Source organism: Oncorhynchus gorbuscha, linkage group LG04 (genome assembly GCF_021184085.1).
Source record: "Oncorhynchus gorbuscha isolate QuinsamMale2020 ecotype Even-year linkage group LG04, OgorEven_v1.0, whole genome shotgun sequence".
In the NCBI taxonomy this organism is placed as follows: Eukaryota; Metazoa; Chordata; class Actinopteri; order Salmoniformes; family Salmonidae; genus Oncorhynchus; species Oncorhynchus gorbuscha.
In genome coordinates this window covers 21,861,083-21,887,449 of record NC_060176.1, presented here as the reverse complement: position 1 = coordinate 21,887,449, position 26,367 = coordinate 21,861,083, and the positions used below count along the sequence as shown (strand labels likewise).

Below are 26,367 nucleotides of genomic sequence, written 5' to 3'. Positions count from 1 at the left end.
CGAGAGAGGAGCTTCATGCCTACAGCCCATGCAGTCCAACCCCAACTGTGTGTGTGTAGATTAGATTCAGGGCTGGTTAAATAAAACTGGCATTCCAAACAGAATAATCTTAGAAGATTAAACTTTCTGTTTGGGAAATGGCCAAAGTACATTTTGGCAGGCCACTCGAACACCGTGATCTGCACCGTCCTCCTCAGGAAGGAGGCGGGGGTCTTACAAGGAAAAAAAATCTACCAGGGGCAAATTTCCACTCAGTTAAATCCTGCAGGCAAAACACAACAAATGAAGAACATGTCAGTGCCCTCTCTAAGCAACCAACCAACGCATATTCAAAAGCAGCCCACAGTTATGTAACAGTGGCCTTCAGTATACCAACTCTCTTGTTATTTGTCCCTGGCTGGCTGCAACACAAATCAGATCATATATAGGCAATGAAGTGGTCATAATTGTTCTCAATGTTACCGAGCAGCAACAATGTTTCCAGAGACTGGGACATTGAACAAGAACATAGTGACTAAACAACATGACTGGTTCAGGCAGGCTTCTCATTAACATTTTGTAGCTAATGATGTCTGGTACAGTGGGTGCTATATAGTCAGAATTCAGGAATTATTCACTCAACACAATGATCGTATGAGTGTGCCTACCGTAAACATGCTCTTCCCACCGACATGGGAAATATCACCCTCTACTGAATGTAATCGGAATGGGATTATATATATATATATATATAAATTAACTATGCAGGAATTTATGTGCTGCAACAAAATACAGAGCATTTTGTATTAATTGGGGGGAGGAAACAGCCATACTCCCAAGAAATATTTATGATGAGTTTCTGCTCCAAGTGTGTAGTCAGCAGAGTGCCTGCTCACCACAGAACACACACTGCATTTTGTGACAAACACCACTCCACCAATGCTCTATAATCTGAACTGGGTAAGGAACCAAAACAACATATTACACAGCTCTGTCATGTTGGGGTTATTCTACCAGTCAACAGGAAAAGGTAACATTTTTTTCCCACAGCGTTTATCACCATCAGGCCAACGTCTTGGGAATTGTGCCCAATCAGTCAACTTTGGGCAAATTAGGGTGGCAATTTTGCTTGTTCATCATGAAGCTCACATGATAGTCAGCTCATTTTGATTTGGACAGGACAATGTGACCCCTACTGCTGGCCATGTAAAGTACCATGTCCAGACTGTTGCCCATCAGGGCGCAAGATGTTGGAGCACAGAGTTCCTTGGGTACCTAATGTACAGGTACACCACATGCATTTACCTCAAACTTCCTTATCTGTTTAGGACAGGATATCTTCAGAGGAAATCATTCAAACCCTGAGACATTTCTTGAATGGGTAGAATTTGGCAGGTAAATGATTCAAATGTACTAATAGGTACAACACTTAATGTGTGAGAATAAACCAGCCAGAACACAAACATTGAAAAGTAATCAGAAACAGTCCATCAGAACTTCCTCTTTCTTTCAGCCACAACATAATGATAATTGGTGGAAACATACAGTATGAACAAAGTGTTCCAACTACACAAACTTTCAGTTATCACTGCTACTGCGCTGCAACCTTCCATTCATATAATTTACAGAGGGGTTAAGTGCATGTCATTAAGGAGGAAAATAGCTTTTTCTACAGCTGAAACGTGGCAGTTGTCTGGGACATGGCATTGTAGATGAATGTATTGTTGAAGGGAACAAACTGACGAGTGATGATTTTGATGGCCTCTTGTGCAGCAGATCCTAAGGAAACACATTGAAAACAGTACATTTAGACCAACTCCAAGAAAACAAAATGTGCTATTTTTGTTATGGGATAAACGAGGATGCTAGACCATATGCTAGACTCACCTCCCAAAAAGGATGCCACTGTGTGTGGCTCAGAAGCACCATAGCGACAGCTGTCGAAGAGCAAAGTGAAATGACATGTAGATTATTTAATCATGTTCCTCTCCTTGATGATAACCTCATACCCATTTTACAGTTAATGGAAATATTCTGGCTAAATTACAAATATAAACACAAAAACTGTAGGGAGGTTTTGAAGTGGGCTGTAAAATTACCATTCTCTCTGCAGAGAACATTTGACTGGACACTAATGCACAATACATACAACTCGTGGATGTAGTCATCTTTCACATTGACGTTCAGGCTGTACTCCTGCAGAAGGCTGTTCACACACAGCTTCAACTTGCTAATGTCTTCTTCTACTTGGTAATTGTAGACACCTTCAAAAAGGAGGAAGAACATGTCACATATCTGGAGATGGGCAGTTTAACATTGCGGAACACAGTTTAGTTACGCTGTGTGCCAGGTTGTGAGTGACACAGTTGTGTTGGGGGCAGAACTACACCAGCCTAGCCGTACCTGGGTAGCGGGAATGCTGCTGATAGAAACGGTCCACAGAGCGCAACATTAGGTACAACACCATCTCCCCATCTGCACTGTCCATGCAGGAGGCTGAGGAGAGAGAGCAGAATCTTAGTACACACTACCAACACACAAAATCAAAAGGGAATCAAAAACAGAATAGGCCAAGTCAAGGTGGGCGTCTGTACGGTGTTGAACTTACTGATCGCATCTTTATTGACCGTCTCCACGCTGTATTCTTCAGCCAGAGACCTGCAGCGTACCACCCTCAGGAATGCAGCGTTCTTACCTGCAGACCGAAACACACAGCACAGGGCTCAACCTACTGCAGTGTTCCCTTTCATCATGGGTTCATCAAAGTGCAGCCACACTACTGTATGACAAACAACAACTGACTGACATGACGCTTTGAGTTACTGTTAAATGAGTTAGAGTATTCAATTTACATTCCTGCCATATTACATGTCCTGTTCACATTATGGTTGTGTGTGTACTTGTCAGCATACTCACAGAATAGTTTGATGTCCTGCTCAGATATGCTCTCCGAGGGCTTTAGCAAGAGAAAAGACAGAAGTCAATCCAATTAACTAGACATCAGAAATCAAACCTTTTTACAATCTATCAAAGGTAATAAAATGTTGATCCTTACACAGCCCTACTGCTGCATAAGTACTACTGCAGGAGAGTTACCATGTGTTTTTGACATCGCATGAGATTAAATATCCCTGACACTACAGAATAAAGTTTCACATACCTTTCCAACAGACTGCAGGAGAGACTCCACATGCTTAGACACGACAGAAGCATCTTGCATTGCCTTCTCTCTATAACTGAAAACATATGCCTGCATTAATGCCCAGGCCAGGACTATGATGATTATACCAGCACAAAGCATACCTTGTGTTCGGGAAATAAGGTTAAGGCACAGGAAATCATAAACAACAGTGGAAATCACAGCGTCATATGGTTTGGCACATACAATTCTACCATTTAGCGATGGACATTGGTTTATGATACAATGACTGTCCTCTCCTTGATATGCCCCACATTACAAGCATTGAGCTGTGCTCGCTATTAACTCATACAGCAACTTTTTAATTAAACCGGCAGCTGGCTGCTTGCCATATAAGTTAATAATATAATGATCACTACCTACATATTCTGGAGGGTGATGAATTTCTCGGAGTCCGCAATCATGTCTGGAATGGAGCCACGCACAGGTAGGTTTCCGCCACCGTCGTTGTGCACAAACTCCCTCACTGCTCGCGTCATCACCCAGAAGGCTGGAGTCTGCGTATAGCAGAGAAAGACAGAACAACCAGTCATGCATTAAACCTACCAATACATCATTCACAGGATGCTTCAATCATGGCCTGGGTAGACGTGTCATGTTTAGATTCACCTGTGATGTAATGTCATTGCATTGCTCTCCATCGAATATGTCGTCAACGCCACTTGAAATCTACAGAGAGGTGAGAGTGGAGTTAGCAAAGTTGACAAGAGGAGCAACTTCCAGTGATCTCGTGCAACCAGCAGCACGGATTAACATGATACGGCTGAAAGGAATGAGGGGGTTTAGGGGTGCGGTATGAGAAGAGCCACCTTGGTGGGGTTAAGGGCTGTGTTGACGTTCTTGATGGCCTCCTCAAAGTTCTCCTCATCCTCAGGAGTTCCCTTCTCACTCTTCAGGATTCCTAAAGAAACCAAGTATCATGAGAACACAAACCATGTAGAGTGGACAATCTGGATAAGATAGTGTCTGTAGACAACTAAAATTCTGTGAAAATGTAAAAATACAAATGAAGACAAGAAAAATCTATGTGAAGTGAAATACCTTGCCGTATAAGCTGTTTGAAGGCCTCCTTCTCTTTGTAGTTCTTCGGGAACTGAAAATTGTGCTAGGAAAAAAAAAGTATTACATTGTCAGCTCTCTTGCACATCATAGGTTGCTGTAGAATGTGCCTTTGGTTGTTGGTCACAAAAGTATTACCTCACTGAACCACTTTTCTAGGTATTTGGCAACAATGATGATCCATGGTGTATGACTGTGATCCTGCATAACACAAGAGCGTAAGAAAATACATGAACCAGTGAGAACAAAATTACAACTAAAATACAAAACACAAGTGGCCTAAAAACAACAAAAAAACAACAACAAAAAACACACAGACACACCTTCTTCCCCATTCCCTCCAAGTCGTAGGACTGGATGTGGTTCTTGAGCTCTGCAAAAGGTTGGTCAAGCCTCAGGTCCTCCAAGGCATTGTCTGGATGAGACTCAATCACTAGAGGGAGTGATTGCAAACAGCTCGTTTGAGTGTTTTCGATTTACTGCAAGAGAACACTGACCTTGAGTGCTTGTCACCATTACTACAGATACAGCAATACATGAGTGACTCACAAGAGTTTACCATACCTGTGTGCTCCTTCACTATTAGCCTCATGTAACCGACGAGGCCATACGTTCTACACACCAGGAAAGGTATGTTTGCATTCCACAACACTGACCCCAGTCTCAAACACGTGCTGTGAAAATAAAACCAAAATCATTTACTTGACAAGAAAATGTTTAAAAATATATATATTTGATGTTACTTTGTAAGACTATGACAAATACCAAATAAAAATACTTCATTTGAAATATACACTACCGTTCAAAAGTTTGGGATCACTTAGAAATGTCCTTTTTATTTAAATAAAATCACATTTTTTGTCCATTAAGATAATATCAAATTGATCAGAAATACAGTGTAGACATTGTTAATGTTGTAAATGACTATTGTACTATACATTAAATAGTACCCGCAAAACACCAGTCTCAACGTCAACAGTGAAGAGGCGACTCCGGGATGCTGGCCTTCTAGGCAGAGTTGCAAAGAAAAAGTCATCTCAGACTGGCCAATAAAAAGAACAGATTAAGATGGGCAAAATAACACAGACTGGACAGAGGAACTCTGCCTAGAAGGCCAGCATCCCGGAGTCACCTCTTCACTGTTGACGTTGAGACTGGTGTTTTGTGGGTACTATTTAATGAAGCTTCCAGTTGAGGACTTGTGAGGCATGTTTCTCAAACTAGACACGCCAATGTACTTGTCCTCTTGCTCAGTTGCGCAACGAGGCCTAGTACTCTTCTTTCTATTCTGGTTAGAGACCGTTTGCGCTGTTCTGTGAAGGGAGTAGTACACAGCGTTGAATGAGATCTTCAGTTTCTTGGAAATTTCTCACATGGAATAGCCTTCATTTCTCAGAACAAGAATAGACTGACGAGTTACGGAAGAAAGGTCTCCGTTTCTGGCCATTTTGAGCCTGTAATCGAACCCACAAATGCTGATGCTCCAGATACTCAACTAGTCTAAAGATGGCCAGTTTTATTGCTTCTTTAAAAATCAGGACAAAAGTTTTCAGTTGTGCTAACATAATTGCAAAAGGGTTTTCTAATGATCAATTAGCCTTTTAAAATGAAAAACTTGGATTAGCTAACACAACATACCATGGAACACAGGACTGATGATTGCTGATGATGGGCCTCTATACATCTATGTAAATATTCCATAGAAAATCTGCCGTTTCCAGCTACAATAGTCATTTACAACATCTATACTGTATTTCTGATCAATTTTAATGGATGAAACATGTATTTTCTTTGAAGAACAAGGACCCCAAAACTTTTGAACAGTGGTGTATGTCCATAAATAAATGTGTAAGAATAAGAGGATGAATAGCACCTTTCTGGCAGCTGGACACCAATCACCAGGGTAAATCTGTGGAAGAACTCTGGGTTGTTGTCCAAGAGCTTTTCAGGGCTCTATAATGGAAAATAAAATACCAGATCACAATAGGAGTTTGACAAACAAGACTGATCTACTATAAGTGCTCTGCTTGTTTTATAACACTCAGCAATCAATACATTCAGATAAAGAAGTGCACTTTGTGGGCAATGAGACCCATCAATTGCTATTCAACCAGTGCAGCATCATAGTAAATCTACACCTTGATCGGAATTAACACAGATCTACCGCTATACCCTGAGGATCGTGTAGTCAACTCTAGGATATTTTTTCAAATGACAAAATCTGTGCAGGGAAAGCTGTGACAGCCCTCTTCAGGAAGAACTGATCTACTGCTCATAGTTGAAAGCACAAACCTCCTCCACAAAGTTGCCAGATACATCAGTGTTCAGCTCCTGTAGCAGCTCTGTGGCAGCCTGGGCTCGGTTCTGGAAAACACACCATCCCAAAAGACGTGTTATGACATACTGCATACAAGTAGAGCTAAGATATTGATAGAGTAGAATAGCATAATCGTTTACCCTTCCTATGCTGTTGTTGCTCAGAAAAAAGCTGAGTAGAAAAGGAAGTTAAAGATAAAGACAGTTATTGTATAAAACATTTTAAGATTAAGATCAAAAGCGCTTCAATGAGATGATAAACAATGGGCCTATCACGTTCTTACTTATTTCCGACGTCTTCCCCTGAGACTTTGTGTCCATCGACGATAGTGAACGCTCCAATGCCTGATGAAGAGAGCAACTAGCTTAGGTAGGCTAGCCTACTCATGCATTCCCTTAGAGCAGTGTTTTCCCACTCCTGGTCATCGGTCTTTTCTAGTATCAAATATTGAAATATTTACCTGGAAGCACAAGGTTCTTGAGTATTTCAGTCCCAGATGCAGTGGAATTGATCAGGCATACGTGTGCATTTTCAAGTTCTTCTTGGCCATGGTCTCCCCACAATCTGAAATGGAGTACAGGCCATCATAACAACGGCATGTTGCCAATCTCCTTGTCATCTTCAATGCCTTGTTATTGAGCTATTATCACATCTCATCTGGTATGGTACATAGACGAGAACAAGGAACCTTTTTGAGATTCACGACACCAATGAACGACACCAATTCTGGCTGGTGTTGTTGAAAGTAAATTAGGTGGCAAGAAGCTATAGCAGACAGCTAACCACTGACTGTAACAGGACAGCTAACTAGCATGTCAATGAAGACTAGCTACAGTAGCTAGCTATAATACCTTTAAAGCATGCTGGTTGGTTGGCATAGTTAACGTTAGGCCAAGAGAATACACTATCAAGAATAAGTCAGTTAACGTTACGGGCTTGCTAGCATAACTACGTTAACTAGCTGCAGTTTGTCAGTAGAGATATGTCTAACTCATACAACGATTTAGGTTTAACAAATAACTGTATAATTTTCACAGAATTTCTAGCTTTACATACCTCAATTGTCTATCGTATTTCTGTTCTTTAGAAGCTTTAGTAACTGCCATGGTCCGATGGAGAACCCCACCGGTTAATTTGATAGCTCCATTCGATGATTCGATAGAGAGACAAGTGGTTGAACGCAGTTGTAAATTCACAGCTGCACTTTCGATTTAACTACAGTTGACCACCAGAGGGAGTAGTAGTGAACGTTCAATCGATTCAAACTTGCGCAAAATGTAATTCATTAATTCTGCCACAGTTGCATCATCAATCAAGGAATTTTAATTTTGAATGACATATTATAGTAAGATGTGATGTGTTCTTTTAGATGCGACTTTTAAAATATTGGTTATATAATCATAAATATTAGTTATGGGTTTAAGCTGGAAAAGCAAAACAACACTATACCCATTGAAATATGTGCCATGCATTATCATTAAAAACATGTTGTGATACATGTCATTTCGTTAGTTCAGAGGAAAGTGTATCTTAATTGGCTACTGTAATAGGTCTACTTATCATAAATGAGGGGTCTTTCTTTAGATGTTTTGAAGTACAATAAACAGAAATCAAGCAAGGTGATTGAAAAGGGGGCGTGGCAAGAAAGTATCATTACGATTGCCATTCGTCGCCACCTGATCATCCTTCCCAACCTCCACTCCCAGTCTTCATCAACACTGCTCACACACCAGCACTTCATTTTCGGCACGCCATTTATCCCATCATTTCGTACGGTCTGGGCTGTGAGTCGAGAGTCAGTCAGCATATAGATAAGGTGAATCTAAGCGGAATCCTCGCAATGACAGGGCATCACTGGGGATACGGAGAGCAGGATGGTAAGTAAACCTACCAACCTGGGAGAGCATCACTATGTAAGCTACTGTAGAACACACCGTATCGCAGCGTTGACCTTGTTTGGGGACGCTCGTGCGCTGCGAGTGACAGGCATTCGGGAAAGACTGCATTTGTCTCTACAAGACTGAATGCATATTTGATTAAATACGTTTCTATTGGCAATAGTCTATAATCAAATCCATGTTTTGAACTATGTCTGCATCGGACCTTTTAAGAATCGACAGGTGACTGATTGGCTCATTTAAAAAATATATGTATTCATTCTGGTTTGCTGCGTTCTGGGTGGGGATCTCGCATTGACATTTTCAGACAATAGTGCTAACGTTGAGAGAAACAGTAACTGTTAATACGAGATTAGTCCAATTATACTTAACCTGCATGCCACCTTATTTAGCCATCTATTCAACGAGCAGGTTTTTAGCAAGTCTTTGAGTTCTAGGAGTCTATCAGTATTGTTAAGGGATTGAGGCCTGTGATCAGTGTGTTGATTGATGCAGCAACCTAAAATCTTATGTCCTGGTGTGAAATTGAGAATGTCATGTCTTCAGTTTTTATAAAATGGTGAATTAATGGATCTTATCTCCTTTCTTTACATAATGTCATGTCCAGCTCTGACCATCTTTGTTTCTAAGGTCCAGATGCATGGCACAAAGACTACCCCATCGCCCAGGGCAATCGCCAGTCTCCCATAGACATAGTTCCCGAGGACACTGTATACGATGCCAGCCTGCCTCCCATATTCGTCTCCTACGACCACTGCAACTCAATCAACATCTGCAACAACGGCCACTCTGTGACTGTAGAGTTTGATGACACCGACGACAAAACAGGTAACAGCAACAGAGGATGAAGAGATCCTTTGTAGACCATATAATCATCCCTGAGTGGAAATCCTCTCTCACGGAGAAAATGCGGACATAAATACAAGCAATATTGAGATACAGTATTGTTTCAGATTCGATCATCGACCCTTCAACTTTGACTGAGTGTGAAAGTCACCCAGCCCAGGAGGTATTTATCACTGTATATCACTCTGGTGGGTGGTTGTTTCTGGGCACCTTTATCACTCATGACTTTGACATTAGCCAACACAACCACTGTATTGGTAAGGGGACACCATTATGTTACGGGTACTGTGTAGTAGTACTATCATGCTATAACCACCACCCTTGCATGCACATGTGACACGTGTTTAGTGGCTGCAGTCCTACCTCTGCCAATCAATCCAACCTACATATGCAGATCAATTTAAAGTTCAGTGACACCAGATTCTCCACCTTCGTCCATTCTGAGCAGTGAAGTAGATTGTGGAAGCCCTAATGCCCGAAATGACAAAGCATTTACTTTTACTGCCAGGAAACCTCAAATGTTAAATATTAGCCATTCAAAATATGTGTTTGATTTGCATACTCCTTCACAGACACTATCAAAATGTGGTTGATGGATAGACCACCTACATTTGTATATCATTAAGGCCACTCCTATTGGACTGTATGATTCAGTGAGATGTGTTTTGGTGGATATAGTGAAGCCAGTATTTAACTGTAGGAGTGTCTGTCTGCCAGAGCAGACATCTGACCACATCAGGTAATCTTCATGGTTGTGTCACATCTGCTTTTAAACTTGACAGTCGAAGTTAACAAAGTCATAGACAAATAAGAAATGGGGAGAGCCACTTTGCTTCTGTGGCATGAAAAGGTCATAGGAAACACCAGTCTGAATAGAATGACTACCAAATCAGTTGGGGCTTGTATCTTGAAAAGTGGTAACTGAACACCTACTGTACAACAAAAAGGTGTTCGATCTTAACAAAAAGGCGTTCTACCTCAGTCATTTCGTACCCCTGCACATCAACTTGGTACCCTCGTACCCTGTGTATATAGCCAACTTATTGTGTATATAGCCAACTTATTGTTACTTGTGTATTTTTTTCCTTATTATTCTGTTTTTAAGGAAAATACAAGCCACAACTGATTTTGTTTTCTGTCTCAAAAAAGTGCTGCTGTTTGCCTAAGGTGCAGATCACTATGAAAAACAAATTTACAGAAACCAAACAAGTTCCACTCTGCATGACATGGTCTTATGATGGATAGGCTTCCCTATACTTTCACCATCAGGAGCTGATTAGAAGTTCCATCACCTAGGCATGCCCATTTTGTCCTGTTTCCCTTTTGTGGTTGTGTCCTCTCGCCTGTGTGTGTGTGTGTGTGTGTGTACCTTTTTGTACATGTGTGTACATGCCTAGTGTATCATTAACTCAGGAAACGTATGCACATGCTCTAAAGCACACATTACCAAGGTGCCATTCTTATCCACCCAACCATTTCATGCGGATGAATTATTTGACGCATGATTTAAAAAGTCCCAAACGGGTTGATGGAAACAAATGAAGGAACAATTTTATAAATGTCAACAAACAATTTGTCCATTTGACATGGTGTGATCTTTGTTTGTAGGTTAAATGTATTATGCGAGAAATGGCGGAAATATCTTTGTGCAAATATTGATCTAGAAACCATCCTATCGAAGCAATCTTGGAGTCACGCAATGATATTATGTTGTGTGGTCCTCTCACTACAACTCAGGAAAGCATGCAGTTTATTAGGCTACTGATGACATTTTAAAAAACTAAATAAAAATATAGGACAAAACACACATCACGATGAGAGACACCACAACACTACATAGAGACAACAACAGCATGGCAGCAACACATGACAACGCAACATGACAACAACATGATAGCAACACAACATGGTACAAACATTATTGGGCACAGACAACAGCACAAAGGCCAAGAAGGTCATTTTGGTAAATAACAGAAAATATAGGCCACTCTATTGTAACTTTTGGTAACTTTTACATGAATATTTTAAAAATGTATATATATCTGTCTCCATATTCTCCATGCATTTCTAGTAGATGGACCATAAGTTTCAAGAGAAAATAGCCTAAATAATGCTAAAACAATCATTAATGTCATTCTTTCTTATGAACTCATCCAATAATTTACTTATTTCATTTTTATAACTGCCACCAGTATGACAACAAATACACACTGACATAGCAAAATAAGTGTGTAAAAACAAATATATATATTTATAAATATCTCTCTCAGGAAAAAAATGTCCCTTTTTCAGGACCCTGTCTTTCAAAGATCATTTGTAAAAATCCAAATGTACAAATCACAGATCTTCATTGTAAAGGGTTTAAACACTGTTTTCCATGCTTGTTCAATGAACCATAAACAATTATTGAACATGCACCTGTGGAACGGTAGTTAAGACACGAACAGCTTACAGACGGAAGGCAATTAAGTTCAGTTATGAAAACCTAGGACACTAAAGAGTCTGTTCTACTGACCTTTCTACTATAAAACACCAAAAGAAAGATGCCCAGGGTCCCTGCTCATCTGCGTGAATGTGCCTTAGGCATGCTGCAAGGAGGCATGAGGACTGCAGATGTGGCCAGGGTAATAAATTGCATTGTCCGTATTGTGAGCCGCCTAAGACAGAGCTACAGGGAGACAGGACGGACGGAAGATCGTCCTCGCAGTGGCAGACCACGTGTAACAACACCTGCACAGGATCAGTATATCTGAACATCACACCTGCGGGGCAGGTACAGGATGGCAACAACAACTGCCCGAGTTACACCAGGAACGCACAATCCCTCCATCAGTGATCAGACTGTCTGCAATAGGTTGAGAGAGGCTGAACTGAGGGCTTGTAGGCCTGTTGTAAGACAGGTCCTCACCAGACATCACCGGTAACACATCGCCTATGGGCACAAACCCACCGTCGAGTCGTGGTTTTGTCTCACCAGGGGTGATGGTCGGATTCACGTTTATCATTGAAGGAATGAGCGTTACACCAAGGCCTGTATTCTGGAGCGGGATCAATTTGGAGGTGGAGGGGCCGTCATGTTCTGGAGCAGTGTGTCACAGCATCATCGGACTGAGCTTGTTGTCATTGCAGGCAATCTCAACTCTGCGCGTTACAGGGAAGACATCCTCCTCCCTCGTGGTACCCTTCCTGCAGGCTCATGCTGACATGACCCTCCAACATGACAATGCAACCAGCCATATGGCTCGTTCTGTGCGTGATTTCCTGCAAGACAGGAATGTTAGTGTTCTGCCAGGGCCAGCGATGAGCCCGGATGTCAGTCCTATTGGGCATGTCTCGGACCTGTTGGAGCGGAGGGTGAGGGCTAGGGCCATTCCCCCCCCCCCCAAAAAAAAAAAAATCTTGGGAACTTGCAGGTGCCTTGGTGGAAGAGTGGGGTAACATCTCACAGCAAGAACTGGCAAATCCGGTGCAGTCCATGAGGAGGAGATGCACTTCAGTACTTAATGCAGCTGGAGGCCACACCAGCTACTGGCTGTTACTTTTGATTTTGAGGAACTTTTTCAGTTTGTCTGTTGAATCCTATGTTCATACAGATATTTACACATGTTAAGTTTTCTGAAAATGAACACAGTTGACAGTGAGAGGATGTTTCTTTTTTTGCTGAGTTTATATATAAACAGATATTTCATGCTGAAACCCTCGTATTAAACACCAATGGTATTTACTAAATTGAGAGATTATATTTTGGATAATGTTTAACAACTGTCATTGTATGTTTTTATTTGTAAATCTTATTTAATTATGTCATCTATTTTACATGTGATAAGGCCACACAGAGGGCCAGCGAATATTAGACACCTCAAAATATCTGAAGTACCCAACCAAAAGGGCCACTACATGTCTTGTGATAGATTACATAAAATCTTTGCAAGATACACACATTCTGGTAGTTTGCTGGTTGCCTTTGCAACACTAAGCTTGATGCTCATTTCCAATAAATATTGGGGGTCTTATTCTGGTGACATGATGATTCGACGTTTGGCTGCCCTTTGACAAATAAAAATAATCTCGCTCTTATCCGTAATAATCTCATGTAGGTTTTATTTATTTATTTATCCATTATTTTACCAGGTAAATTGACTGAGAACACGTTCTCATTTGCAGCAACGACCTGGGGAATAGTTACAAGGGAGAGGAGGGGGATGAATGAGCCAATTGTAAACTGGGGATTATTAGGTGACCATGATGGTTTTTGAGGGCCAGGGTAGCACTGTGTCTGTGAGCTGTTGGCTAGAGCACACATTCCCAGACCAGAGTGGGCACATTTTGCTGTATAACGCAACAACTTTTGTGACAAAACCATCAGGAGAATGGAAAATGCAATGGAAACCCATTTAACTTGTAGTTTTTTATTTGGTACATGGGGAATTTAACTTGAAAAGTAATTTTTATGTGCACTACGTCATCACAAACACTAAGTGTTTGGTGGGGAAATGATTTTAGAATATTAGCATAAAAATCTGTTGCCAATTAGATGGACGGAAACCTAGCTTGTGACACTCCGCTCTCTGGCATTCTCTTCATCTGCCATCAAAGATCTCGTTGTGTGTGTATATTGGTAGACTGTGTGTGTGCTTGGCTCCAGTGGTATCAGACAGAATTTGTCACCTACTGCCCTGGCCTCCCTGGAGCTCTTCAGTAAAGTGACACACTGTCACTAACAGAGCCCATCCCAGTCTCTCCTAGGGACCTTATCCCCAGCACCACTCCAGTTAGTGATGGGACAAATCCTAGGCATATAAGGACGCAGGCTGAATGTACTCTCATTTGCCTTATGTCAGGTAAAGTAAGGCCTTCATGAGGACATAGTTGTTTTAATACAGTACCTGTTTAGCCAAATGCTCTCTAGTACTGTAGGTAGATAGTTATTTGGAAGAGTACTAAACCGTGTGGTTGTGGGGCAAGGCGCCGTATGTGTCTGTCAGAGTGTCTGCTGTCTGTCAGCTTTAGTGAGAGTGATTTAATGAGCAGTGGCAGGTGTTGAGGTGCTCTTCCAGGCCTGGTGTGTGGTGGTTCTTGCCTGCCTGTCTAGTGTGTTGTGCTCTGCAGTGGTACCATGCTAGACACGAGGCATAGGAGCATAGAGGCGTGGCAGTGGCTGACTGATGTCTCTTGTCCTCTGCCCTGACAGTAATCAGGGCAGGCCCCCCTTGACAACGCCTACCGGCTGAAACAGTTCCACTTCCACTGGGGCGGGAAGGGCAGCCATGGCTCAGAGCACACCGTCGGAGGGAAGACCTACGCTTCAGAGGTGAGTGTTTCCCCCTAACCACACAGACGGAGCCTAGGTAACCCAATTTTCCCCGACATACAGTGCATTCGGAAAGTATTCAGAACCCTTGACTTTTTCCACATTTTGTTACATTGCAGCCTTATTCTAAAATAGATTTTTCTTTTAACAATCCTCATCAATCTACACACAATTTCTTAATAATGACATAGCAAAAAGTAATTTAACATTTTTGCAAATTTTATTTAAAAAAACGTAAATATCAAATTTACATAAGTATTCAGACCCTTTACTCAGTACTTTGAAGCACCTTTGGCAGCGATTACAGCCTTGAGTCGTCTTGGGTATGACACTACAAGCGTGGCACACCAGTATTTGGAGAGTTTCTCCCATTCTTCTCTGCAGATCCTCTCAAGCTCTGTCAGGTTTTCAGGTCTCTCGAGGTGTTCGATCGGGTTCAAGTCCGGGCTCTGGCTGGGCCACTCAAGGACATTCACTTGTCCTGAAGCCACTCCTGCGTTATCTTGGTTGTGTGCTTAGGGCCATTGTCCTGTTGGCAGGTGAACCTTCACCCCAGTCTGAGGTCCTGAGCACTCTGGAGCAGGTTTTCATCATGGATCTCTCTGTACTTTGCCCCGTTCATCTTTCCCTCGATCCTGACTAGTCTCCCAGTTCCTGATGCTGAAAAACATCCCCACAGCATGATGCTGCCACCACCATGCTTCACCGTAGGGATTGGTGTCAGGTTTCCTCCAGACGTGACGCTTTGCATTTAGGCCAAAGAGTTGTTTCTCATGGTCAGAGTCCTTTAGGTGCCTTTTTGGCAAACTCCAAGCGGGCTGTCATGTGCCTTTTTACTGAGGAGTGGCTGCCATCTGGCCACTCTACCATAAAGGCCTGATTGATGGAGTGCTGCAGAGATGGTTGTACTTCTGGAAGGTTCTCCCATCTCCACAGAGAAACTCTGAACCATCGAGTTCTTGATCACCTCCCTGACCAAGGTACTTCTTCCCCGATTGGTCAGTTTGGCCGTTTGACCTGCTCTAGGAAGACTCTTGGTGGTTCCAAACTTCTTCCATTTAAGAATAATTAAGGCCACTGTGTTCTTGGGGACCTTCAATGCTGCATAAATGTTTTGGTACCCTTCCCCAGATCTGTACCTCGACACAATCCTGTCTTAGAGCTCTACGGGCAATTCCTTTGACCTCATGGCTTGGTTTTTGCTCTGACATGCACTGTCAACTGTGGGACCTTATAGACAGGTATGCCTTTTAAAATCATGTCCAATCAATTGAATTTACCACAGGTGGACTCTAATCAAGTTGTAGAAACATCTCAAGGATGATCAATGGAAACAGGATACTCAATTTCGAGTCTCCTAGAAAAGGGTCTGAATACTTATATAAGTAAGGTATTTCTGTTTTTAGATTTTTAATACATTTGCAAAAATGTGCTTTGTCATTATAGGGTATTGTGTGTAGATTGAGGATTTAAAAAACATTATTTTAGAGTAATGCTGTAACATAACAAAATGTGGATTAAGTCAAGGGGTCTCAATCCTTTCTGAATGTGTTGTACATCTGCATCTATATTTGCCAAGAAGTAATTTTCCTTTCTGTGGTTTGGTTCACCTCTATACTAGGTAACTGGTTTGTTTAGTACCTGAGACAAAGAAGCAGTGTTTCCTTGAATTTGGGTGCTTGTCTCAGGCTTGTCCCTAACCCTGCTGGCCCTCCTCCCTGTTTCCTCATGCAGCTTCATCTGGTGCACTGGAACGCAGACAAGTACAAGACATTTGGGGAGGCATCGGCAGCCCCCGATGGCCTGGCTGTCCTTGGCATCTTTTTAGAGGTGAGAGGATCTCCCCCGGCACCAGCCAGCAGCTGTTCATCTGTCAGCCAGTACATTGCTTTGGAATTGAATCTCTTTCTGCTTCACCAGGGCTGTTTAACAGGGATTAGACTGAAGACCAGCAATCACTGAAGGAACAATGTAAAAACATGTTCTGATATTATGTCTGAACAGAGAGGACCAAACATTTCACACGTGTTTGTGTTGCAAATTGTTCAATCATACCAGGACCATGTGGGAAATATGTGGCGCGCACTTTTATCGAAAATGTATTTAAATAATAAGTATATCATCTGTGTTTATGAAATATAGCTTATTGATGTCGACACTGAAAACATTAGGAACACCGGCTCTTTCCATGAGACTGACCAGGTGAATCCAGGTGAAAGCTATGATCCCTTATTGATGTCACTTGTTAAATCCACTTCAATCAGTGTAGATGAAGGAGAGGAGACTGGTTAAAGATTTGAAAGCCTTGATACAATTGAGATATGGATTGTGTGTGTGTGTGCGATTGACTGTGGAAGTGCAAGACAATATTTAAGTGCCTTTGAATGGGGTATGACAGTGGAGGCAAAAGGGGGTGCAACTCAATATTAGGAAGGTGTTCCTAATGTTTTGTGCACCCCGAGTATGCATACAGTACATGATGGTCAAAAAGAAATATCAATATATGATTGTGGCAATGTGTGTATAATCTACTGTGTATATATTTAGAATGTTAATGGGAAGCATCGTATTTTCTCATATGACAATATGTTTGGGCTACTGTTAGGAGGTTGAGATAAAAAAGGGAATGTGTTTTATTTACAGATCGGAGATGAACACAGAGGTTTACACAAGATAACAGATGCTTTATACATGGTGAAGTTTAAGGTAAGTCATAATGCAAAAGAATGAATCACCTGATGAGTGACTCGAATGATTCAACAGGGCATTTGAAAGATCTGCTTGAAAATGTTGATACTCTGATAAGACTCATCTTAAGTGTAGCATAATCCATATTTGTCATGCTACTCTTTGTTCTATTTGCACCCAGGGAAGCGTTGCTGATTTCAAAGGTTTCAATCCAAAGTGCCTCCTACCTAACAGCCTCCACTTCTGGACATACCCGGGTTCCCTGACCACTCCCCCTCTTTACGAGAGTGTCACCTGGGTCGTTCTGAAGGAGCCAATCATAGTCTCAGAGAAACAGGTGGGAGCCCTCACCATCTGGGTAGGGGTGAATCAGTGCTACCTGGGCCTAACCAATATGGAGATATCTCTGCTTATGGAAATGTGGGGTCTTTGCCTAGGGAAACCACAGTGAACCACTGCGTTTGTCATGATGTAAATGATGAACCATTTGAATGACAGGCGTCTGCCCTGATGGTGGGTGTTCTGCCCTTCATCTGCCCTTCCTCCATCAACACCAGAGAAGTTCAGGAAAGAAAAATGCACTGAGATTTTTACTGATTTATTTTGAAGTGTGGGAGTGTCTGTTGAATTTATTCTTCTGGACCACTGAAATTGATAAGTTAAGGTATGTCAAGGTTCACTTTGATGGCACACTTGCAACACTATGGCTGAGTTTACACAGGCAGCCCATATGTGACCAATCACATATTTTCAGATCAGCTCTAGAAAAGATTTGGTGTGAAAAGATCTGATAGCGCAAAAGACCAATTCGTGAGAAAATATCAGAATTGGCCTGCCTGTGTAAACGTAGCCATAGTGTTGCAAGTGAGCAATCAAAGTGAACCTTGGCACACTTTTACTTATCAATTTCTGTTTGACAATAGACCAATTCATTTCTCTCCTCTTTTCATGGTGAATGGTTAATGATTTGAAACATCAATATAGTTGCTTATCGATGTGAAGTCTTTATGACCATTAGTGAGTGAGCTGGGTTTGTCCTTGAAACGTCTATGATGTTACTATGGCTTCTCCAGACGGAGGGCTTTGATTGGAGGATGCCAGGGGAGTAGGCAAAGGTGTGTGTGTGTGTGGACTCAGTCGGGCTGCAGCAATGGCCAGCTGAAATCCAAGTGGGAACCCTAGATGTGAAAGAACTCTTTGTGGATCCAGGTGTCACAGCTTAAGCTCCATTCAAACAGTGGGCATTACCCCCTGGGCTCCCGACAGTCACGCACACATCAATATCCTTTACTATGTAGCTGTGCAGTGCATGTTCTCTGAATTACTGTAGGCTAGATTATCCCTTTCATGTGCTTATCTAGCTTGAAAAAATAGGTGAGTCTGTCTACTCTAATGGTGGAATTGGCAATTAGACCCATTTCATTCATTTAAAATATGTACTTTATGCTTAGTAGTTCTAATTAATTCAAATCAGTCTTCTATAGCTAAATGGTTACTTGAAGACCCATTTATTAACTCCGAGATTATCTCGTCTTTTCTTCTTTTGTTTTTTTATCATCAAGAAAGCAGGCTACAGCTTTAGGGATCTTGTGTTATGGATGTGGAGAAGTGGACTGTTTGACGTCGGGGTGCATGCCCAGCTCTGCTCCATTATACAGGGGTGGAAAAAGTACCCAACTGTCATACTTGAGTAAAAGTAAAGATACCTTAATAGAAAATGTTTCAAGTAAAAGTCAGTCACCCAGTAAAATACTACTTCAGTAAAAGTGTAAAAGTATTTGGTTTAAAATATACTTGCGTATCGAAAGTAAAAGTATAAATACAAACAAAAATCCTTATATTAAGCAGACCAGGTGATACCATTTTCTTGTTTTTAAAATTTACAGAAACACTCCACACTCCCAACATTCAGACATGATTTACAAACGAAGCATGCGTGGCAGTATGGATGACCAGGGATGTTCTGTTGATAAGTGTGTGAATTTGACTACTTTCCTGTCCTGCTAAGCATCGGTTACTTTTTGGTGTCAAGGCAAATGTATTGAGGAAAAAATTACATGATTTCCTTTATGAATGTAGTGAAGTAAAAGTTGTCAAAAATATAAATAGTAAAGTACAGATACCCCCCAAAACTACTTTTGTAGTACTTTAAAGTATTTCTACATTGGTACTTTACACCACTGCCATTATAACAGGCTGTTTACCAGGGAGGTGACTGCATGCCTTCCAGGACCCCTCCAGGACCCCTCCTGAGCTGGCCCTGTTTTGTGTTCTCAGCCTTTTTGCGATGGCACTGGGAAACGTAATTAATGTCACCTTTGGCCCATCGGCATGCTGTCTGCATACTTCTGTTCCTGGCCTGGCTGTCTGTGCTGAGCCTGGGAGCCTGCTCCCTCCCTGCTCCTTCGCTGCCCTTCGTGTAGGACTCCAGGGCACAATCCTTTGATCCCTGGGAGCTGATTAACATCATGGATGGAAACGTTTTGGCCTTTTTTTAATTGTGAAATTCTTTGGAGATACTCAGCAGGGAAAAGTCTTTCTTACTTAAGAGGCTATTGTGTTTTTCCTCCCTCAGACACGGCAGCCAGGGACTATAAGGTGTTTCTGTCTGTTTCCAAACATCTCTCCACAGATGGGAAAGTTCAGGATGCTGCTCTTCAACGGAGAGGAGGAAGAGGGCAGGAAACGCATGGAGAACAACTTCCGACCCCCTCAACCCCTGAAAGGCCGGAAGGTGCTAGCATCCTTTGACTAACTTGACTGCAAATAACCTCCTGGTGGCATAGCCTAACATATGGTCTATTATATGTCAGAGTGAATGTCTGAATAGACTTTCTTCTCAACCTTGAATAGTTTTACTACTGATGATGAATATAGAACAAGGGTTATGAAACATCACATCTCCCTCTACAGGTCAATTACTTTCAACCGCACTTTAATTGAATGTCCAATGCAGATATCGACGTTTGAAACAGTCATAATGACTACTATGTGCCCTCTGTGCAGTTCTCTATTTTTAATGATAGTGATTTTAAAGTAGTGATCTGTAACATTTTTCTGAAGTGAAAGATATTGCTCACATAGCCATCCAGATGTTGCCTTGACAGAAAACAGTGTAATGTATGTAACTCTGTAGGGATTTTATTTATTTTTTAAAATCTGATTGTACCTTTTTCAAACAAAAGTCAACGTGGCCTCATGGGTGTAGTGAAAAGCGTTGAAGTCAATGAACAGTCCCCCTCCACCCCAAACGCACGCGCACAAACGTACACACACCATTTTCTGTCCACCCAGTGGATTGCTGTTGTTTAGGCTGCTATTGTTTCTATGCAAGGTGCTATATCTTCTTCCCAAGGGTTTAGCCACACCGTATCTAACAATGGAAGATGATGCCAGTGATCTGTAACATGTTGTCTGAATCCTGACAGCCTCTTGGTGGTAATCTATGTTGATTCATATTTAGATGGGCTGGATCCACATCGTCCTACAGTAGTTGCCGTAGATCCTTTAACCCAACACTCACAACTGGAGGTGGAATTGGATTTAAATTGCTCAACTGTAAATGAAGGGTTTACTCTGTACTTTCCCTGTGCCCTGACAGCCCAGTGATTGATGGAATGGCACTAGGGCACTCTCTCAGCTGTACATCAGCTTTAAAGTTGCCAAGCATGCGCTGAATAGAGTATTGAGTTCATGTTGGGTCAAAACAGTTCCACTTTCGAGAAATGAAGGAGAGGGCGTACACACACAGTACGTTCTGTATGGAAATGAGACACTTCTGTAATGGGTATATGTCCATGTCTTTGTGTGCTGCTCATTTCTCCTGTGCCAAAGAACAGCCTCCTCCCTACAGTCGGTTCCTACACTAATGTATGGTACGTTGTTGCAGGTAGGGTGACGCTCCAGTTCTTTTACGATAATGGAAGGTCTCAGTAAGTGAAGGTCCTAATGATTAATAGATCCCCACTGTAGCGACAGTTGTAAGAGACATTGCTCCTCGGTACACTATGTAATTCCTAATGAAAGTCTGCCAGGCCTCTGTGTGTTTGAGTAGTTTTACATAATGCTGTTCCATAGATAGAGGTGGGCATTTACCCATATGGACAAACTGGTAGGGGGACACTCCTCTGCTTAGTCTCACCTATGGGAATTAAGGCTTGGAACTGGCACTTGAACTATCTGTTTCAAACAATTGATATTATACAATATCAGGAACATATTAAATATTTACTACGTGAATAATTTTGCATGAACTGGTGACAATTTAATTGACTTGTTTGTTTTGTCAATTGTAGTTCTTCAATAATATTAGTTTGATTCAGTACTGTTGTTTCAGAAACAAAAGATGAGATTAAAGGAAATCTATCAAACGTTTTGTTGCCATTAAAAGGCTTCTGTGGAGTATAAAGATGACCTTTTTAAAAGTATGTTTATGACTAGGTCAAGTGTGGGTCCCAGAATTAGTTCTCACAATGGTGACTGCTGCAGTCTCTAAACATGAGTCACTGCTGCCACTGTGTAGTCTAACAGAGAGCTGAGAAGTAAGCGTTTGGAAACTGTTCCTAATGAGCCCCATGCAAGTACAAAATGCATTACAGTGGATTACTTTTAAACCCAACATGTATAGTTTTTGCTGTCCTTTCCTGACTCATCAGAAACATTTCAATCAGTCCCCTGAAATCAGTAAACACAACAGTTTACATGGTCAATGATTTTTCTTGACAGCTATTGATGTGAGGAATTTCACTATGCATTGAACCTTGATCCTGGTACAAATGTACACTACCCTTCAAATTTTGGGGTCACTTAGAAATGTCCTTGTTTTTGAAAGAGAAGCAATTATTATTTTTTGTCCATTTTTAAAATAACATCAAATTGATCAGAAATACAGTGTAGACATTCTTAATGTTTGTAAGTCGCTCTGGATAAGAGCGTCTGCTAAATGACTTAAATGTAATGTAACGTAAATTATTATTGTAGCTGAACACAGCTGATATACAATAAAAATAAATAAATATTTATTTATTTATATTGTATATCTACATAGACGTACAGACGCCCATTATCAGAAATCATTACCCATATGGACAAACTGGTACACTCCTCTGCTTAGTCCCACCTATGGGAATTGCTCATAATGGGCCTCTGTAGATATTCCATAAATCAGCTGTGTCCGGCTACAAAGTCATTTACAACATGAACAATGTCTACACTGTATTTCTGATCAATTTGATGTTATTTTAATGGCCAAATATTGGTTTTCTTTCAATGACAAGGACATTTCTAAGTGACCCCAAACTTTTGAACTGTGGTGAGGGTGTGTGAACGTGTTCAAAGAAAAAGCTTCTCAAGACTCTCAACGTTTAAACTCGGTCTCACTAATCAGAAGCCGTGAGGATATGTAAATGTAATCAGTGCGCCCCTCAGCCCAGGGGTGAGAGAACAAAGGTCAGTGATTGACGTGCCTGTTCACTGATATGAGGAGCACAGCACACCGTTGTGATTTCTTGCGTAGCCCCAGGGTGGTAGAGACATCTGGCAAAGAGCTTACTCCTGATTGATTGTGCTGTGTGAGGGATATTCAAAACACTCAGGCCCTCCATTTAGTAATCACCTCAAGGCTCATTTCATCTCTCCCAGACACCTGCTAATGAACGTGCTGAGAGGGCTCTTACTGTTTGCCTTGAGCCAGGCTGTCACTCTGCCACCTTCATTTCCATAACCAGCGTTGCACAACGACCATGGACCAATGCTTCAGCTGCACCAGGCTCAAGGCAGGACAGGGAATTTAACACACCATCACAACGCCACCTTACTGCAGACAGAAACAGGCTATCTTAGGCCTCCCAAGTTGTGCAGCGGTCTACGGTACTGCAGTGCTAGAGGTGTGACTACAGACCCGGGTTTGGTCCTGGGCTGTATCACAACCTGCCGTGATCGGGTGTCCCATAGGGCGGCACACAATTAGCCCAGCGTCGTCCGGGTTAGGGGAGGGTTTAGCTGGGGGGGCTTTACTTGGCTCATCGCGCTTTGGCGACTCCTTCTGGGGGCCGGGTGCATGCAGGCTGACCTCGGTCGTCAGGTGAACAGTGTTTCTCTGACACATTGGTGCTTGTGGCTTCCGAGTTAAGCGGGAGGTTGTTAAAAAGCACGGTTTGGCGGGTCATGTTTTGGAGAACGCTTCCCGAGCCCGTTGGGGAGTTGCAGCGATGAGACAAGATCAAAAAATGTATCTGCAGTGGTCTGTGTGGGCTGCAGGGGTGCATTGATAATGATCATGGTGCAGGGTGCCTCTTGCACGTATCTATCCTGTTACTACTTTATGACCCTGGGGACATCTCTTAACTCTCAACTCCCAACTTCCATCCAGTTACCAGTAGAAGCTGTAATAGGAACCTAACCTCTGGAAACCCAGATCTAGGGCAACAGCACTAGTATGCTGAACATTGTGGGAGGCAATCCGTCTGCAACCCAGCAGCCCACCACTACAAAATCTGTTTGCAGTTTTAAGGATGTCCACATGGTGGCAGCATTTAACCATCATATATAACAGTAGTCTCCAACAAGACTTTGAGGCTGATTTGAGTTTGAAGAGCCTGTGATGCCATGTAGAGCTTTATACTAAGATACCATATTTAACCTCGGGTTTCACTGCATCATGAACTTGTTTTCTGCCCCAGTATTGCAAACCGTGACAACGGTCTGAAGTTAAATAACTCGCAACTGAACTGTAGTATGTAGTCTAAAGTATTTTCTGTAGGGGTTATTCCTTGACCAACAAAACTATTTTGTAAGTCATAGTACTTCTCTAAATAGACATGTCTTTGTCTGCGTAGGCTATATTGGATTCATTTGACATCAAGAATGGTCGGACAGTCATTTTGTTGATTTGAAGAATTCTGATACTCTCCAGTGTTTCTTAACTGGCCCCACTTGTCACCTAAGCAGTAACATCTATGGAAAAATTCTGTTTGCAGGTACCTGAATAATGAATGAAACTGGGTGCGTAGTGTATATTTAACATATCTTCTGACATAACCCTCCAAAGTTAGCATCCAATGAGCTTTCTTAAGCCTGAGGATACCCGAGCAAGCACATCATTGATGAGCACAATCAATGTGCTGTGTAATTGAAACTGCATTTTAGTCTTCCAAAATAGGTCCTGTCAGATGTATTTTTGGCATCAGGATGTCTGTTATTTCTACCGATTCCCTGACACGGCAGCATCTGACCAGCCTTTGAAATATGAACCCAATCAATCTACTATCTGTAGGACAATACACCTTTGTGTCTTTGTGCTTGAGCACACTGCCCGGGTTGTCTTTCTATTGACCATTTAGGTAACACTTTACGTTAAGTCGCTTGTATACTTGTGTGGTCATGCTGTAATTTATCTATTGCTGTTACATAGTACTTTAATTGCTTTGAGATTGCATAGTAATGGAGTTTAACGGTTTAGTTGAAGACTTTTCCTTCACTGCACATTTGGACTGATGTCTTCATTTTTGTTTTTACACCGTCTTGTCTCTTATGTAACCCTTACAGTGAGTACTACTACACAGTACGTTTTCTTTCTGATTTAATTCTAAAATTACATCCGTCAAGTGGAAAAGGGTCCTAAAACAAGTTTTGTTACTCAATATGTCAGGCCTGGAAGACTTTTTATAGGCAATAATAAGAAACTAACTTTCTCTTCTTCATCAGTTGACATGTCGCAGTTACCATGGCTACAAACAACACAACCCAACACAAGCCCGTCGTGTATCTCCCCCACTTGCCTTTGAACAAGTCATCAATCGCTGTCACCCGCCAGAAAATAAAGGATGCCATCCCAAAATATCTCACGCCTGCCTCCCCAAATACTTGGGAGCACTGCATCGACGCCTCCTAAAATACACGTGTTTTACTGTATGTGTTGGTATCTATATTTAGCCGTGTGTAGGTGTCGATTTGCGGTTCTCAGTGTAGGGTTCCTATAGACGTGCAACTTCACTGACTACATGGCAGACCAGGGTCTCTCATCCCATAGGAACAATCTGTCTGGTGATCACAATACCCTTTACACATAGAGCAGTGTAAAGCACATGGTGAGTACCCTCTTCACACAACCTACACGGAGGGTCATGGACTGTAATACCGGCCCTGACAGCAGACATAAATCATTCCCATGATGATTTATGGAATAATGTTCTCCAAAAAAAAAAAGACCTCTTAATTGATAAATGGTCTAATACACAACAATCATTTGTATCTGTGTGTCCCTGACATATCATAGATAGATTGGCTAAATGGAGTACATGCACTTTACCTTGGTCATTATGGTTCATTCACCTACCCATCATGTGACACCCCTGGTGTGAGGTCACACAGTTTATGCAGGCTGGCAGAAACTACACAGACAACCATTAGGGAACCACTGGAAGCAGGGAGACGGAGTGACCCCAAATGCACATTGATTCAGTGCATGGTGATCTGACTTGCTTCCATCGTGTTGCTACAACAGTACTAGTGACAGAACATGAGTAGCCTACTCCTCACTGTCCACGTCTGCTCTTGGCTATGCTGAGCTAGTTCTGACTGGGAGCACTTACATGTGAAATGGTGCCAATGGGAGTGAGATGTCTAGCCAGATGCCTTCTACATGATTAGTTTGAGAGAGATGGCATGCTCACAGGGCCTATGCTGGTAATGGGCTTTCCCCTCTCCTTCCCAGAGAGAATAACTCAGAGCTCTGAGAGATCACCAGAATATACAGTAACTGCCTTTCAATTTACTGCCTTTTTCCAATGTCCCCAGCCCCACCATGAATACCATCCAGAGAGATGTCAAACTGCTGTGGGATTTTGTACAGAACAGATTTTTTAAACGTTTGTCATGAGTCTTGTTTTGGAGGCAGAACTGTGCGATTTTCCCCTTAGGCCATCTGCAAAGTCAAAATTGGCTATATTGTAAAAATTAATGTTTTTACTCCCCCAGCTTTTTGATCATATACTGAACTAAAATATAAATGCAACATGCAACAATTTCAAAGATTTTAGTGAATTACAGTTCATTTAAGGAAATAAGTCTA

The 26,367-nt window shown here is 41.9% G+C and overlaps 2 protein-coding genes across 2 annotated transcripts; one reads left to right on the top strand and one right to left on the bottom strand.

Moving 5' to 3' along the window:
* Positions 1-1,444: 1,444 nt before the first annotated feature.
* Positions 1,445-7,744, bottom strand: LOC124033846 (NEDD8-activating enzyme E1 regulatory subunit). The gene is made up of 20 exons (XM_046346211.1): positions 7,611-7,744; positions 7,015-7,118; positions 6,838-6,898; positions 6,695-6,725; positions 6,530-6,601; positions 6,111-6,190; positions 4,802-4,911; positions 4,561-4,670; positions 4,376-4,438; positions 4,220-4,283; positions 3,988-4,079; positions 3,788-3,847; positions 3,542-3,675; positions 3,140-3,215; positions 2,896-2,935; positions 2,588-2,674; positions 2,383-2,475; positions 2,129-2,243; positions 1,867-1,916; positions 1,445-1,758 (listed from the first exon to the last, which is right to left on the bottom strand). The coding sequence occupies exons 1-20, from the start codon at positions 7,658-7,660 to the stop codon at positions 1,649-1,651; spliced, it is 1,602 nt and encodes a 533-aa protein (XP_046202167.1). The 5' UTR covers positions 7,661-7,744; the 3' UTR covers positions 1,445-1,648.
* Positions 7,745-8,394: 650 nt separating this feature from the next.
* LOC124033496 (carbonic anhydrase 7-like) lies at positions 8,395-22,100 on the top strand. The gene is made up of 8 exons (XM_046345511.1): positions 8,395-8,431; positions 9,083-9,280; positions 14,491-14,609; positions 16,344-16,439; positions 16,752-16,811; positions 17,253-17,315; positions 17,479-17,634; positions 19,930-22,100. Exons 1-8 carry the CDS (start codon positions 8,395-8,397, stop codon positions 20,050-20,052), a joined length of 852 nt encoding a protein of 283 aa, XP_046201467.1. The 3' UTR covers positions 20,053-22,100.
* Positions 22,101-26,367: the final 4,267 nt, after the last annotated feature.